We start from the raw sequence: 13,849 nt of genomic DNA on the forward strand, positions 1-13,849 counted from the left end.
GCTAGCACTGACCAGGGCTATCCCTGGAAACAGGACAACTCCATGTTATGCTAAAGCTTGTTAATCTTGACAAGAGTTAGCAGGCTTTTCTGGAGTGAATCAGTGAGACAGCTGGAACAGTCCTGTGAAGTCAGCATCTCTAGTAGGAACTAGTAGGATTGCACATGAGAAGCAGTTTTTCACAGGAAGTGCCTTAGTTTTGTAGGGGGTGGAGGAGGACTTTCAAGGAAACTAGGGATCTGCACAGCTTCAGAATCACTGGGCAGAGTGCTGGAAAGCAGACAGTACCCACTGCTAATGCCTGGGGATGCTTTGCGTCTCTGTCCTCTGTGACCCACAAAATAAGCCTTGCTACCCAGCAGGTACCACCGGTCAGGGCACCTGGCTGTCAGTCTGCCTCGGTGATGCTTTGTTCTTTATGAATCTAACACTAGAGGGATTACCAGGCATTGAAATAGTAGTTGGCAGCATTCTGACTACAGGAGAAGATATGTATCAAGGACAAGGCTATCAAGACCAGGATAACTACTAAATTGGTGCAAATGGGTAACTAGGCAGATGAGGAAGAGCTGAATAGATTTGAAGACATCTTTGATTTCTTGAGATTTTTGGTAATATTGGACCTTTTCCTAGTAACACTTGGGATATGAAGGAGGACCAGTGATTTGTGGGGATGTTTTTATAGACATCATAGCACGTTCCCACAAATAGTTTGACTTTAGTGAATTGGTATTTCTGAGCCAGATGTATTTAACTGATCTGTCCTGACCCGTGCCACTACCCATATACTACTGTACCTTTGCCTGTCTACTAAGAAGCTGTGTGTGTTTCAGCAAAGCCCTCAATAGGTAGTAGGGTGAGGTTGGGTTGATTAGAGGGAAGTGTGCCCTATTCTACAAGGGAATGGGGGATTTTGGCTTTGGATGTCCAAGGTAGACTTCTCTTTAAAAGGGACCAAACAATTCCAAACAAGGTGAGTGCAAACTTCATCAGACAGATGCAACATAGTCTGGTAAAGGAGAGAAGCCTGCCTGAGATGAACCAGAGTGTAATGCCTTGCCAAATGTGAAAACACATTTGAAAATGCCAAAGTCCAAGTTTGGGTGGGGCAGTAGGGGAGAGCTACAGACAAAAATAACTTTCAGAAAAATCACTAGCATGACTTTCACTTGAATTCTAGGCCTTTTCATTCCCTAGCTTGAATGTTTCAAGTAAGGGGATTCTTGCTGTCTCTCCTCTTCTCTTGTAGAAAATATGTTTCTCTTTCAAACCCTCAGAATTAAATTATTTTTGTTTTAAGATACTGAATACTCTGGATGTTGACTTTTTTAAGCACATAAGTTCAAATAAAAGACATTCTTCAGAGTATTTCAATTCCTGTTAAAATTAAGGGATACTGTGTGGTGTTCAGGAAAAAAATCTGAATAACATTGAAATCTGGTTCCTTGAATTCCAAACATGTATTAGTAAAATGTAAGGTAAAAGAGAGACAGAAGTTGGAAATGGCTACAAATTAGAAGCATTGACTTGGTAGGAATGAGGAGAAGGAGGAACACACTAGGCAAGAGGGGATGGCTAGGCAGGCAGCTTTCTGCAGATGACATGGTAGAAAAATAAGATGTGGCTTCATAGCTGCTTCATATATGTCACTACTCCACTCAGATCTGACAGATACACACTTACCACCGGAAAAGGGAGCACACACATTGTTGGCTTGGCATGCTTTAAAATGCATGAGCCAGCACACATGTGCCGCAGCTTAAGCGGGGCAGCCAAATGCCTAAGGCAGGCCAGCTTCATGCCAATTTTAGTTTGCCAGTCAGACTTGGCTAGCTATCACTTCGTTCCTTCAGCATGTTTTGCAAGGTACTGGGCAGCGCTAACATCCAAGCCAAGCTGAATTAACCCCTCAAGTAAGGTTACAGGAGACCCTTTCCTTGTTTCGCAGGGCTTTTATTCTGAGTGCTGCCTTGTATTCTTTTCTTGGACTAAAAGCTTAGTGCATTTCCATCCTGGAACTGGACTTGAGGAATGGATCTGCAGATGCAGAAACATTGGTAGCAAAGGATCTAGCATTAATGTTGTAAACTGCAAAAAAAACCAAGTTGCAAATTATCTGAATTCTAGCAGTATCTTTTGTGGTCATGCTATGTAAGCCTTTAATAGATGTTTTTGTCTGACTGCAGTGTGTCAGGCAGCACACAGCTGGATCTAAGTGAATGTTATTATCTGCTTTCTGCATGAAGCTTCTAAGGAACCTATTTTCTGTCTAGTCATGGGATGGGTTTGTTAGAACACTAACAAAATAAATGCATGACTGTTTCCTGGAGGAGCACATTAGGGCCCTTTTTTAATGGCATTGAATGATGGTTTGCTGTGTTCACGTGTGAATAAGGTGAAAATGTCTAGCTGGTTAACATTTGTCTTTCACTTCATATGCAAGGCACGAAGTGCAGAATGGAGCCTGATACATAATGGGAGACTGAAGGCAGAAGGAATGACTGACTATTTGGAGTGGAGAAACTTGCACGTTTTCATTGAACTTGAATTCAAAAACACTTCTGTGGAGGGAGAGTGTTTGAAACAATGTGGGGGAGCTCTTGCTGAATCTGCCTGACCACGTACCCCCTGGACTTATTCCACGGCTAGGGCACTGCAGGAACTGTAGAGTGTTTAGTCTCAGGGCAGGTAACCTGGTGGGTCTGTCCTGGGCCCAGGGACCCTGGGAATGACCTACAGCCGCTCAGTGAAAATTGCTTTCTTCTCTGCTGCTATTAACAATGAAGCTGATAGCAGCATCAATTTCACTGAGCTGCTGCAGGGTCCTGGGAGCTTCTGATCTGTGGAAGTCTCTTTTTTTTTGGTCAGCTCTTGGACAGAGCTAGTGACCTGACAGAGCTTGCTGTATGTGAGTGTATTTGATTGCTGTCCCTGATTCCTGGCAATCAAGGTGACCTTGTGCATCACCCTGTCCATTTTGGTTTTTAGTATGGCAGGCTTGTTTCTAATTGCTTGGCTGCTGTTTAGACTCATAGTACCAAGACAGCTTTGCTCTGAACTGCATCACACTTTGAACACAGCAGCTCCCCCAAAGTCTCAGCGGGTCAGTTCTGATACAGATTTGAACAAGGCAGGACAAATCCTCTGTCAAGCGAGGCCCCATTTCAAGGGAGCTTCAGCAGCCAATTCAGGGTTCCCCTTGCATGAATCTCCTCATGGCACAGAGCCAGAGTAACAGGTTTGTGTCATCTCTCTGTGCAGCCCCTGGGCAGGGTGCGTTGCCAAGGCTGCAGCAAGCTCTCAGTCCAGTGATTCCCCTGCTACTGGAATAGCCCTAAAGAAGTTACTGTCATAACTGCAGATGGCTCTGGGGCTGTTTGGAGTTGCTCTCCGTGACCAGACTGGCTGCCCCGGGGGTTTGAGGAGTAGAGTAAGTGATGCATAAACATCCTTGCTGCTTCGTCTTGCTCTTGTCTTGAAAATCAGAAGGCTTTGCCCTGGGATGAAGGCAGAAAGTTCCTTTGCGTGGCAACTTGCAACTGCCATAATTAATACCTTTTAAAAACCTGGCTGGACAGTTACTAGTGCAGTCTAACAGACTAATAACATCTGCTTGCCTCTGAAATAAAAGCAAGAACAAATTATTTTAGTTGTACAACTGGAAATAAAAACAAAAGCCAACTGAAAAAATGCCAGAATTTTTGCAGTCTGGGAAGAAGCAGCCTGTTTTAATAATGATAACAATATGATCAGATATGAAGTAATTTGTCAGTGCAGACTTTTGCCATTAATAACCCAAGCTGTCCCTCGAAGACAGCCTCGAACTCAATTACAGCTGGGTTTGGAGCTCAGCAAATTAAATTACCCCGAACTTCAGAAGGGTTTGGAAGAATGAAATATAAAGTCAATTTGTTACAAAAACACCATCCGTATTCAGTTATATTATGCCTAGGTAAGGATCCTGACCCCTTAATTGGCTTAGGGCACTCTTCCTATCTGGGCATGCTAATATTAAAGGATACCCAAGATATAATCTGAATCCAAATGCTTTTCCCAGATTCCCAAGGTTCTGATTTGCTCCTAGTCAGACATCACACTCAGTTGCCATCAGCTGTCTGTATTGCCTGCATGGGTGGCCAAGGCTTATAATTTAGGCTGCATAGGTGTACCAGTGTTGCTTCATGTTTTGCTCTGTTGCAGAGTAAAGATTACTAGGAGGTAACGCAACATCCCAGGGAGATACAGCATGCTATGTTTTGTGGTATGAAGCACTGACTTGCTCAGATTTTCAGTTCCCAGAACAAAATTGCAGTGCCTCCTTGCCCTGGTACCATCTGTTGCCTGTTCTGTTGCCCTTGTACAACTGTTTGCGGATCAGAGATGTCACTACATTAGTGAAATGAGCAACAGAAACAATTAAACTATGTATTTTTTAGTGGGATCACTTCAATGATTTTTTTCAACACAGCTCTGCTGAAGGGTTATTTTTGTCTTGAATAATTTTAGTGCTCCTATTTTCTGTATGACCTTGGCAACCAATTGTATCCAAACAAATGAGGCCTTGGGGATGGGAAGGTGAGGCTGGATTGGGCTAGACTGGGAAGTAGGAGTTCTTAAGGCTGGTTTCCTGCCCAAGAATGCCCTTTCTGGAACTGTAGTGGCAGGCCTGATGCTACCAATAGATAAGAAATAATAGGAGAGAAAAAAGGAAGAGACCACCTTAGGAACCCCAGTAATTTTTCATTTATGCCATCTAGCTTAAATCTATTTTTATGTAACTAAAATATTCCTCTTTGGTCACCTTGATGTTTCCTCTTTATCAATTTCCAGTGTAATTAGGATATGGGCTGTATCACCCATGTCTAAATGAGAGCTGAGGTGATTTTTTGGCAAGTGGTGTGAGAAGACTTGTTCTGTAGTTGACTTTTACCCTCTTTGCCCTTTGCTAAACAAAACCCAACATGCGTTTTAGAGAAATTCAATGGTACCACATTGAGGTTCCAACTCTACTCATGCAAGTAATTCTGCTGAATTGAAGACAACTACTTGTCCACATATGAGTTACCCCTGTAAATAAGCCTTGCGGGATCAAATCCTCCATTTCCTGCAGAAAAAGAGGGATTACTTCTCATGGCTGGCATGGTAATTAACAGGATTTGGGAAATACATTCTTGCAGCTGCTTTCAAAATTAACTTCAAAGATTCCATTAATCCCTGCCTCAGAAAAAAAATTGTGATTACAATGTCTTTGGAGAAATATCTACTTAATAATGTTTTAATTCAAAATATGCTAATAACCTAAATATTAAGCAAGCTACTGTTTGTGCTAATTATGTTGATTACATTTGGTGTTGGTGTAAATATTCTGTTTAGAACATTATATTGAATCTGAATACAAAATCAGCAGGTTCTTACTGTGCTGATTTATAAATTACAGCCCAGCACTGGCAAAAGTGGGGCACAGTGAAAGTTCTTTTCTGTGCTATTAGAATATTTAAAAACAGCACTCTAAGTGGATGCTTATATCCCAGTGATTCTCTCTGCCCATTTTCATTAGGTGCCTCCTTATTTAACCTGAAAGTGTGCTGGGTGCTGAAACTGTCTACACTCAGAAGTGCCTGTTCTGAGGACACACCTCAAGCCAAAAAGCTCTGTCAGGGTGAAAAGTGAACGAATCACACCTCTTAAATTGAGGAAAATGCCCTAACTCTGCTAACACCCCTGCAATTAAGGCACTCTGCCCATTGGGCAGAGTATGCATTTTGCATAGGTATGTAAATAAAATGTCTTACATGGACAATGACCATATTGCAAACAAAATAATGCAGGAGCAGGGACTGCAACCCTGTCTTTTGACTACCCTGAGAAGCCTCAGCTTCAAGGTTACTCCTTCAGTTCCCATTGCTTTTTCTGTGCCTGGTCGTCCAGTGGATCAATGTGCCACCAGCATGCCTCCCTGGGCTGTCTCAGGGGAGTTGTAGGTTCACCCTGACTAACAGTACCTAAACCTGCATGACCTCCTTCCTGGGGAACTGCAGCAACCAGTGCATCAGCAGTCAACTTTGTAAATTGTCTGCTTTTCACACAGGCTGCAGCTTGTATGGACAGCTATAGCTTGAATATAGCGCTTTCCTTCTGTATGTGAAAGCATTTGAGACTTAATTTGCACCAGTGTAAATGACTGTCAAAGGTGCAAGGATATGAATGCTGAGGTCCAGGTTGTGTCCTTTATAGAAAGATGAAAGGAAATTGCAAAGAGATTGTATCTTGCGCAAATCATTGCAATAGCAAGGGCCAGGCACTGGTCCACAGTGTCTAGAAGGAAAATCATCTACAGTTATCCACAGCCTTGTTGTCAATTTCTGTCATCTTAGAAACCACAGTAATATTTGTCAATGTGCATGTGTGTGCATTCAGTGACTACAAAAGTCATAGAAAACCAGTGCTGGTCACTGTGCCAACTTTTAGCCATTGCAGTTTGAATCCCACCAGTTCATCTCAGCCCACCTGTGGAGTTTTAATTTATTAAAACAGCTATAGGAGAGCCTTAATAAAATTAAGGACAATCAAGAGCTAGTCAAGTAGAACACTGCTTGACCCATGAAGATAATTACAGAAATTATCAGAGTGCCAGGGATCACTTAGTTTTGACAGCCAGTATTGAAAGATGGATTCTGGCACTCTTGCTCTGGCAATATTATGCTGCCCTGGCAACACAAGACAGCCGGAAAACTGGCTACAGAAAAGTCCCATTGTGTAAAGGAGCATGCAGAGAAGGTGCTATGTAGGTGAGAGTAGAGGCCATATCCTAAAGAACTGAGATCCTAGGGTGAGAGCAGCCAGGGAAAAGTGGTAGTCTCTAGTAAGTCACTTCTACCAGAAATGTATGGTCATAACCAGGAGTGAACTGCTTTGTACTGAAGTATATGTTGATAAATATTTTTCCTTTCTGTCAGGTGCCCAGAAAATGTGGTCTGTGACTTCTTACAATGATGTGTAAGACAGAAGTAACAGCTACATTATCAGATTTACCTGTCATTCAGACAAAATATTGGCTGGATGTTCTGTACTTGATGCAATTACCTTAGATCTGGGCTCTGAAGGACACTTTGATCTCATAAATACTCAGTACCATGGGTGTAAAAATGTGGAGGGACTTGTAAAGGAGGCACAAATAGACCAGTGAGGAAAAGTTTACTTGTGTAGCTTCTAATGTAACTTTCATAACTATATTCAAGCTTCTCTGGGATTCTTCAGTTCTGTCTGCAGATGTTCTTTAGGTGACTAGCTGTTACTGATGAGAATGAACCTGTATGTCACAGAAGTTGGTTTGGGATTTACCATCTGGCTGTATTGCAGACCAGTTTTGAGAAAACTTGTAATAGGAGAGAATGAATGAAATGGCAGAACTTGTGCATGACTCACTAGCGGTATACCTTATCTTTCCCAGCTGTCCATCTTCATGCTTTTGATAATTAATTCCAAAAACTACAGTGGTGCTAAAATTCCAGTCCCATTATTTAGAGGCATATGCCAAGGTATCCGTTGGCAGTGTCAGTAAACAGATATCTTTCTGTCACAGCAGCAGCATTTTTCCTGCTCTTAACATTTTATCTTAAACTTGATAATATGTTTTGTCCTTATTACCAAATTATTTGCTGTGTTGTGGTTAAGAGTAATGTTTTTTCACACCTAAATGTGTGAAATGCTGAGTGATATAGTTTCAAGTCAATGCATGACATTAGAAAGAGGTTGTCAAACATAGTGAAACAGAACTCTCCAGTAAAGAAGAGTTTAACCTAATTAATCACATTGAAATCCTGAATTCTGCAGAGTGTATCCGCTCATTCCAGGTCATAGCTGCTTGGTTCTTGCCCCTACCTAAATTTTGGATCTTCATTTAGTTTTTGACATACAGCTTGTGTTGTTTGCTAGAGCATGAAAGAAAAGCAATTGCAAAATTCCCATTGATTTCAGTAAGCTCAGGATATCACCTCATTACATAATTATTTTCAAGTGGCATGTATGCATAGTGTATTGATCTACCAGCAAAAGCTGATGTCTCCCTCAATGCCCACTACTTGTTTTTAAATTGAATAGTTATCTTCCTGCTTTTCTTCAATAGCAAATTTATACCTGGTGTTAAAGCATGGAAAACTCTAGGTTCTTAGAACCAGAGGAGTTGACTGTAATATGGCTGGACAGGAGGTACATGGAAAAGGAGGCTATGTGAAGTATGTAGGTCCCACATTTGATAGGGTCTTCTGTTCTGTGTTTTTAATCCACATTTCTCTTAATTTTTTAGTGTGTAGGAAGTGTGCATGCTAATGTAATGTCCTCAAAATTCCACCTAGGGGAAACTAAAAAATATACTATGAACCTTCAGGCAGTAATGGCTATATACTAAGTATGCTTTGGGATCTACCTGTGCTTGTAGCCTAATGAACCTCACCTGGGGCTTACTTCAGTAGTCTAAAACTCTCAGTATCTTCAGAGGTCAACCAACACTAAGTAAAGATCATCCTCTAAGAACTTAGTTTCTTACATTGTTCCTGGATGAAGTCAGCCCTAGTTGTCCTAATTTGAGGAACTGTACAGGAAGTATTTAGTCCTGAAAAACAGAAGGTAGAAATTGCTGTATCTCCTGATCATTCTGCTGTAGACTAGTAAGCTTTCCTTGCTTGGAAAACATGGAAAGTCCCTAAGCAGATATTTACAGTGACATTTTTATTTGCAGAAAGGTTATAAACTTTATAAATCTGTAAAATGTATTTTGCAGTACTTTTTTCATTTGAAGTCTAAAGCAGCTGAACTCTTTAAAGCAGAAGGCTATGAAAAAAATAAGGTGCTTATGAAATAGTTTGATTCAATTTGTCTCTTACAGAGAAACTTGAGTGAAGAACAGATGGTAATGCAGAATAAAGGCTTGCTTGGCACACAGCTGGCTGACCCACAGCCATTTTTGTGCTGCATTGTACCAACATGTATTTCCTCCTGTCACACACATAATGCATTTTGTTAGGGATGGACCTGGTAGCAAACAAAGGCTTAAGAAAAGCTTAGGATATGCACAGACTTCACTGCTGTTCCTCTTGTCAATGAGTACAGAACACCCTAATAACATTTCATATGTGTCAATGAAATTGTTTTTGTCCCCAGTCAAGTCTATACTGACTCTTTCTGCTATTCACTTTACAAAAACTTTCCACTGTTTCTATTCTCTTAATTCTACCCTTGGATGCTCTTTCATTCTTTGATGTAGAAGCGATATACTTTTGAAAATCTGGAGCCACTGCTTTACTGGGATACAGCCTGCTGTACCTTGTTGGCCCTGCACTGAGATGAAGAAGCAGAATAATGTTATTACTGTAGGGCCCATTTGTCAGAACTTTATGGCAGTTTCATGTCCCTGATCTTGGGCTTTATGTGGCTCAGTGAAAAACAAACAACCCCTCTGCCCCCGAAAATTCTGTAATCAACACCTGGCTACAATCCCTAACAGTGAGGTGCTAACTGGAAGCATAACTGAAAAGGTCAGGCTATTTCAAGACAAGAACAGAATGTAAGATTAAAGGCAAAAATTAGGCTTGGGGGTGCAGGAGGGACTAGAAGAATGAGTAGAAAAGCTGCTGCAGTAATTTAACAAACTTCTTGAAAAGTCCTCTGGGCTGCAAATTCACTTTTGACCTTAGGTTGTACACCTAGGGGACTAATTTAGTACAGTTTTTTTCATACCACATTAACTAGCTGCTGTGTATAGCACTGAGAATTTAACAGGAAAGTAAACCTGTTCTTTTCTTACTGGGATTTTGGGCATATGGCAGTAGTCCTTTTTCCTTCCTCTTCTGACAAATTGGGAGTGACTTTCATTTTGGAGCCTTTTTTAACGATGTGCCTTTGTTCTGTAAAACCACTGAGTTGAAAATTAGTATAGCCCCAAGCAGTCATAAACTATGTTTCCTCCTACGCAACATAGCAACAAAACTGTTTATCCTGTTTTACTGTATAATCATTACGGTTTTGCACTCGTTCATTTTTGGCTCTGATGCTTCTTTGATGCCTAGTGGAAAGTTTATTCAATGCTTCTGTCCTAGTGCTTGCCTTAGAAAGTGCTGGGGAATTTTAGAAGCAATCTTTGAATGAAGGAAGCTGGCTACAAGTTATAGGAAACAAAGTGTTAGACTGCTTTTCTTTTATCTTTTAAAAGATGGTCAACAACTTGGGGATTTTCTGTTTAAAAACAAATGCCAGAAATTAATATTGTTGTTCTTGTATTTCATAGATTTTAATTTGATCTATTGCATCTGAGGACAATATCTGTTATACCAGCTTTTGGAGGGCTTTCATCCACTGCTTCTTGAAAATACCCCTAGTAACTCCTCACGTTTAGTCCTCTTGTGCTCTGAAGGACATGAAAATGCTAAGCTTTGTTCTGCAGCCTGTGCGTGCTTTCATCATGAAAGGTGATGAAAGAAGCAAGTAGCTCCAGCTGCTAATAATACCAGCATCTTGAAAATGTTTTAAAAAATAGGTCCACTGAATGTGTTGAAATAAAAGGCTAAAGGCTTTGCAATGATCACGTTGTATATGGCTCTTTCATAAGTTTCAGTGCCTTATTAATGAGAAACTGATTTTCACTTTCAAATCCATTGTACTCACTTGGAAGACAGCACAGTGCTTATAGATCAATATATGTATATAGCTGAAGGAAAGGCTATCAGAAGCTTGTTTGGCAGACTTTCAGGCTTCATTCTGTATATGTCCAGTGGTCATCAATCAAATGAATGGCTGTAGAATACTTAGGCTGATTTCAGACTTAAAGAAAAATCTTGACCTAATGAATAGAAAAACCTTCATTGGCCAAAGCCAAGTTTTTAGTCATTCTTTGACAACTTCCCCTCTCCCTGAGGGGGAATCCTGAGACATGAAATAAATGTGTGGATCCATATTCCAGCACTCCAATAGCAGACCGAACCTGACGGGTATTCCTCAGGGAGGAAAGAGAAGCTTTCATAAAGGCTAAGTAACACAGCCTGAAACACTCAGGAAATAAGACAACTTGAAAAAGGATTTAAAAATAAACAGGGGAGGAAAAGCAATATAGCTACCATTTTATAGATCGGAAAAATCCAGTATTTTGGTTTTTTGGGAGGTCCCAGTAAATTAACATAACCTAGTTTCAAATGTGGATTGAAATTGAAATATGGAAATATTAACCAAACTTTAAACAAAGGCATAAAGGTTTATCTTTAGCAAAACTGATTGTTGGGTGGATTTATTGATTTCTGGCTGTTGGTAACTTATGCTTTTGTAAAAGATGTTTATCCCTTTAGAATCCCATTTTTTAATATTATTGGCCGTTTTCTCTCCTGTCTTAGCTCTGAGGCTCCAGGGAGAAACAAGTATATTTCCATTGTATGGGGAGACTGTAGCTGTGGTTATAGACTCAGAGTTGTTTTCTCTAGGGATGCTCTGTCTCATTGCATGGAGTGAGAGATGAGGAAGAGCCAGTAGAGCAGAGATATAGGCACTGAAGCCTGCCACAGAGAAGATGAGAAACCCCACCACTGGCATGTGGATGCACGATAGACCATATGTAGCTTTTCTGTATTCTCCTGAGGGGCTTGAAGAGCTTTCTTTCCCCCTTTGGCTTCTATAATAAGAACTAAGAGTATGCATGAAGGTTTTGTACTTATGTGGTGATTAGCTCCATATATACAGAATACCCTCAAAATACCACTGCTGTGGGAGATGAAGGACAGAAACCAGAGCAGTAGAGAAGGCTTTAACCAGATATTCTAGAGTAAACACCTTCAGACAAGTATACCTGTATGAATTTTCATAAGAGAATCGATATGACTGTCCATATTTTGGTGCAAACCATTTGGTTTGCAGTGCTACTGCAGCTGTTAACTCTCCTGATGCATAAGGATGTGCTACCTCTGGCTGAATGCAGCTGGATTTATTAATGAATTTAATACTCCTAGTTTTTTACATGTACAACCCTAGAGGACAAATTCTTTAGTCTGTTTCAGTAATACACACAAGTATGGATAATTTTGCATAAGAAATGCAAGTTTTGCCATACTTGCTAAAGTACCTTAATTCCACCCGTGAGATGCTTTCTCTGGGGGATGCAGCATAACTTTCATAGAGTGACCATTCCTAAGCTAGAAAGTTACCTAGTAGTGTAACCACACTAATACAGCTCTGCCACTGTGATTATTTGGACTGCACTGGTGCTTGCCACATGTTACTTAGTAGAGTGACTTAAATCTGTTTGTTTCATGGAAAGTCATAAGGCTATTCCTTGGACGGAGTGAATTGAAGTGGGAATTACCATCTCCACTGGTAGCCAAAGCGGAAAGATGAGTCTTCTGGCCAAAGTCAGGTCAGAAGAATCATGGAAACGGAGGCACAGCAGGGACCTGAAGAGATGTCCTACTGTAGGTAATACCCTTGCACTGCTGGAAACTTGATTACATATATCCCATCACTAACGTGATCATTATGTTCAGTTGCACACATAGTTATACAACTGTACTTAAATGGTACTAAGCATTCCTGTTCTGACTGGTAGTGTTTCAAAGCAACATTGCTTGAGGGTGAATGACTATCCAAGGTATCAAGGAGAAATCAGGCTGTAACTGCTAGTAATTCCAAGGAGAAAATGCACATTCAGGTTTGTTCTAACAACTTGTTTTGTTTTTTTTCCTCCTAACAGAGACAAGGAACTGGAGCTACAAATGGAAAAGACAAGACATCTGGTGAGAATGGTAAGGGTAGACTGTATTTCTTGATGGAGAATATTGTGTCAAATTGATCCAAAATATTTTTTACTGTAATGATAGATGTCAGGTAGCAATGGCCTTGGTTTCATATCTTATTTTTTGAACGTATTTTAAAAACTGGAAGGGCTTTAGTGGGATTGTTTTCTTTATATTTGTGTGTTCAAATCATCTACTAAAGTAGAGACTGATTCTGAGCTCATACTATGGTAAACCAACGGGCTCTGTAGAAGGCAGTGCAGATACAAATGAGGCTAGAACAAGACAGTATTAGGTATGTGTGAAAAGGACACCAAGAGACTATATTAAGTATTATGAGCAGCTGCTATGTGAATGGGGAAGGTGTACAAGAGTAAACTAATTACAAAGGACTTGCTCATAAACATAACTTCTGTGGTCTGATTCATCTCACCTAATTTTAGGCCCATAACTAAGATACCAAAGTTAGAAGCCACTTGCATAGAGCTCATTGGAGTGTTGCTAGAGATAGGCTATAGATGGAGCAGCTCACATGGAAGGACCATATGCCAAACAGGCTCCTAACTTCAGGACTCTACATGAGTGGATCTGGACTCATGCTCCACTGCTCTAAGGGGCAAGTCATTGTTTTTTTCGGACTGTAACAAGGGGCTGGCAGGAACCAATTTGCCCCTTAAGTGGCACAAACAATTCTAATTGGAAAATGTTGGGTTTGTTTGGGGTTTTTTTGAAAAAAGTCAAACTGAATTTTTGGTGAAAACAGCAATTTTTTTAGCTGAAATCTCATTTCTGTGTCTTATAGGACATAAAATGCTTTACACACAAATGATCACTTGATTAAAATCCTGTTACCATCAGAAACATTTTTCAAAGGAAAACATTTTGATCAACTTTATTATATACCCCACTGAATACGAGGCAGCACCAGTTTGTAGACATTCATGAACAGGATGAGGATTGAACTGTATAAATATGCTGTCTGCTTCTGTTTGATCATCCAGTTCTAATTAAAAGAACATGTTCTGGTAGTCCATCCCATCTACTGAAAAGCAGGAAGAATGTAAGTCTCTTCTCAGAAAACC

The 13,849-nt window shown here is 40.5% G+C and overlaps 1 protein-coding gene across 1 annotated transcript in view; it reads left to right on the forward strand.

Moving 5' to 3' along the window:
* PCP4 (Purkinje cell protein 4) overlaps positions 1-13,849 on the forward strand; it is an 80,920-nt gene that overhangs the window by 32,499 nt on the left and 34,572 nt on the right. Inside the window, exon 2 of the mRNA XM_009328036.1 lies at positions 12,725-12,776. Coding sequence (XP_009326311.1) covers positions 12,725-12,776 — 52 coding nt within the window. The remainder of the gene's footprint in view (positions 1-12,724; positions 12,777-13,849) is intronic.

The sequence above is a fragment of the Pygoscelis adeliae genome, unplaced genomic scaffold (assembly GCF_000699105.1).
Source record: "Pygoscelis adeliae isolate BGI_AS28 unplaced genomic scaffold, ASM69910v1 Scaffold154, whole genome shotgun sequence".
NCBI lineage: Eukaryota > Metazoa > Chordata > Aves > Sphenisciformes > Spheniscidae > Pygoscelis > Pygoscelis adeliae.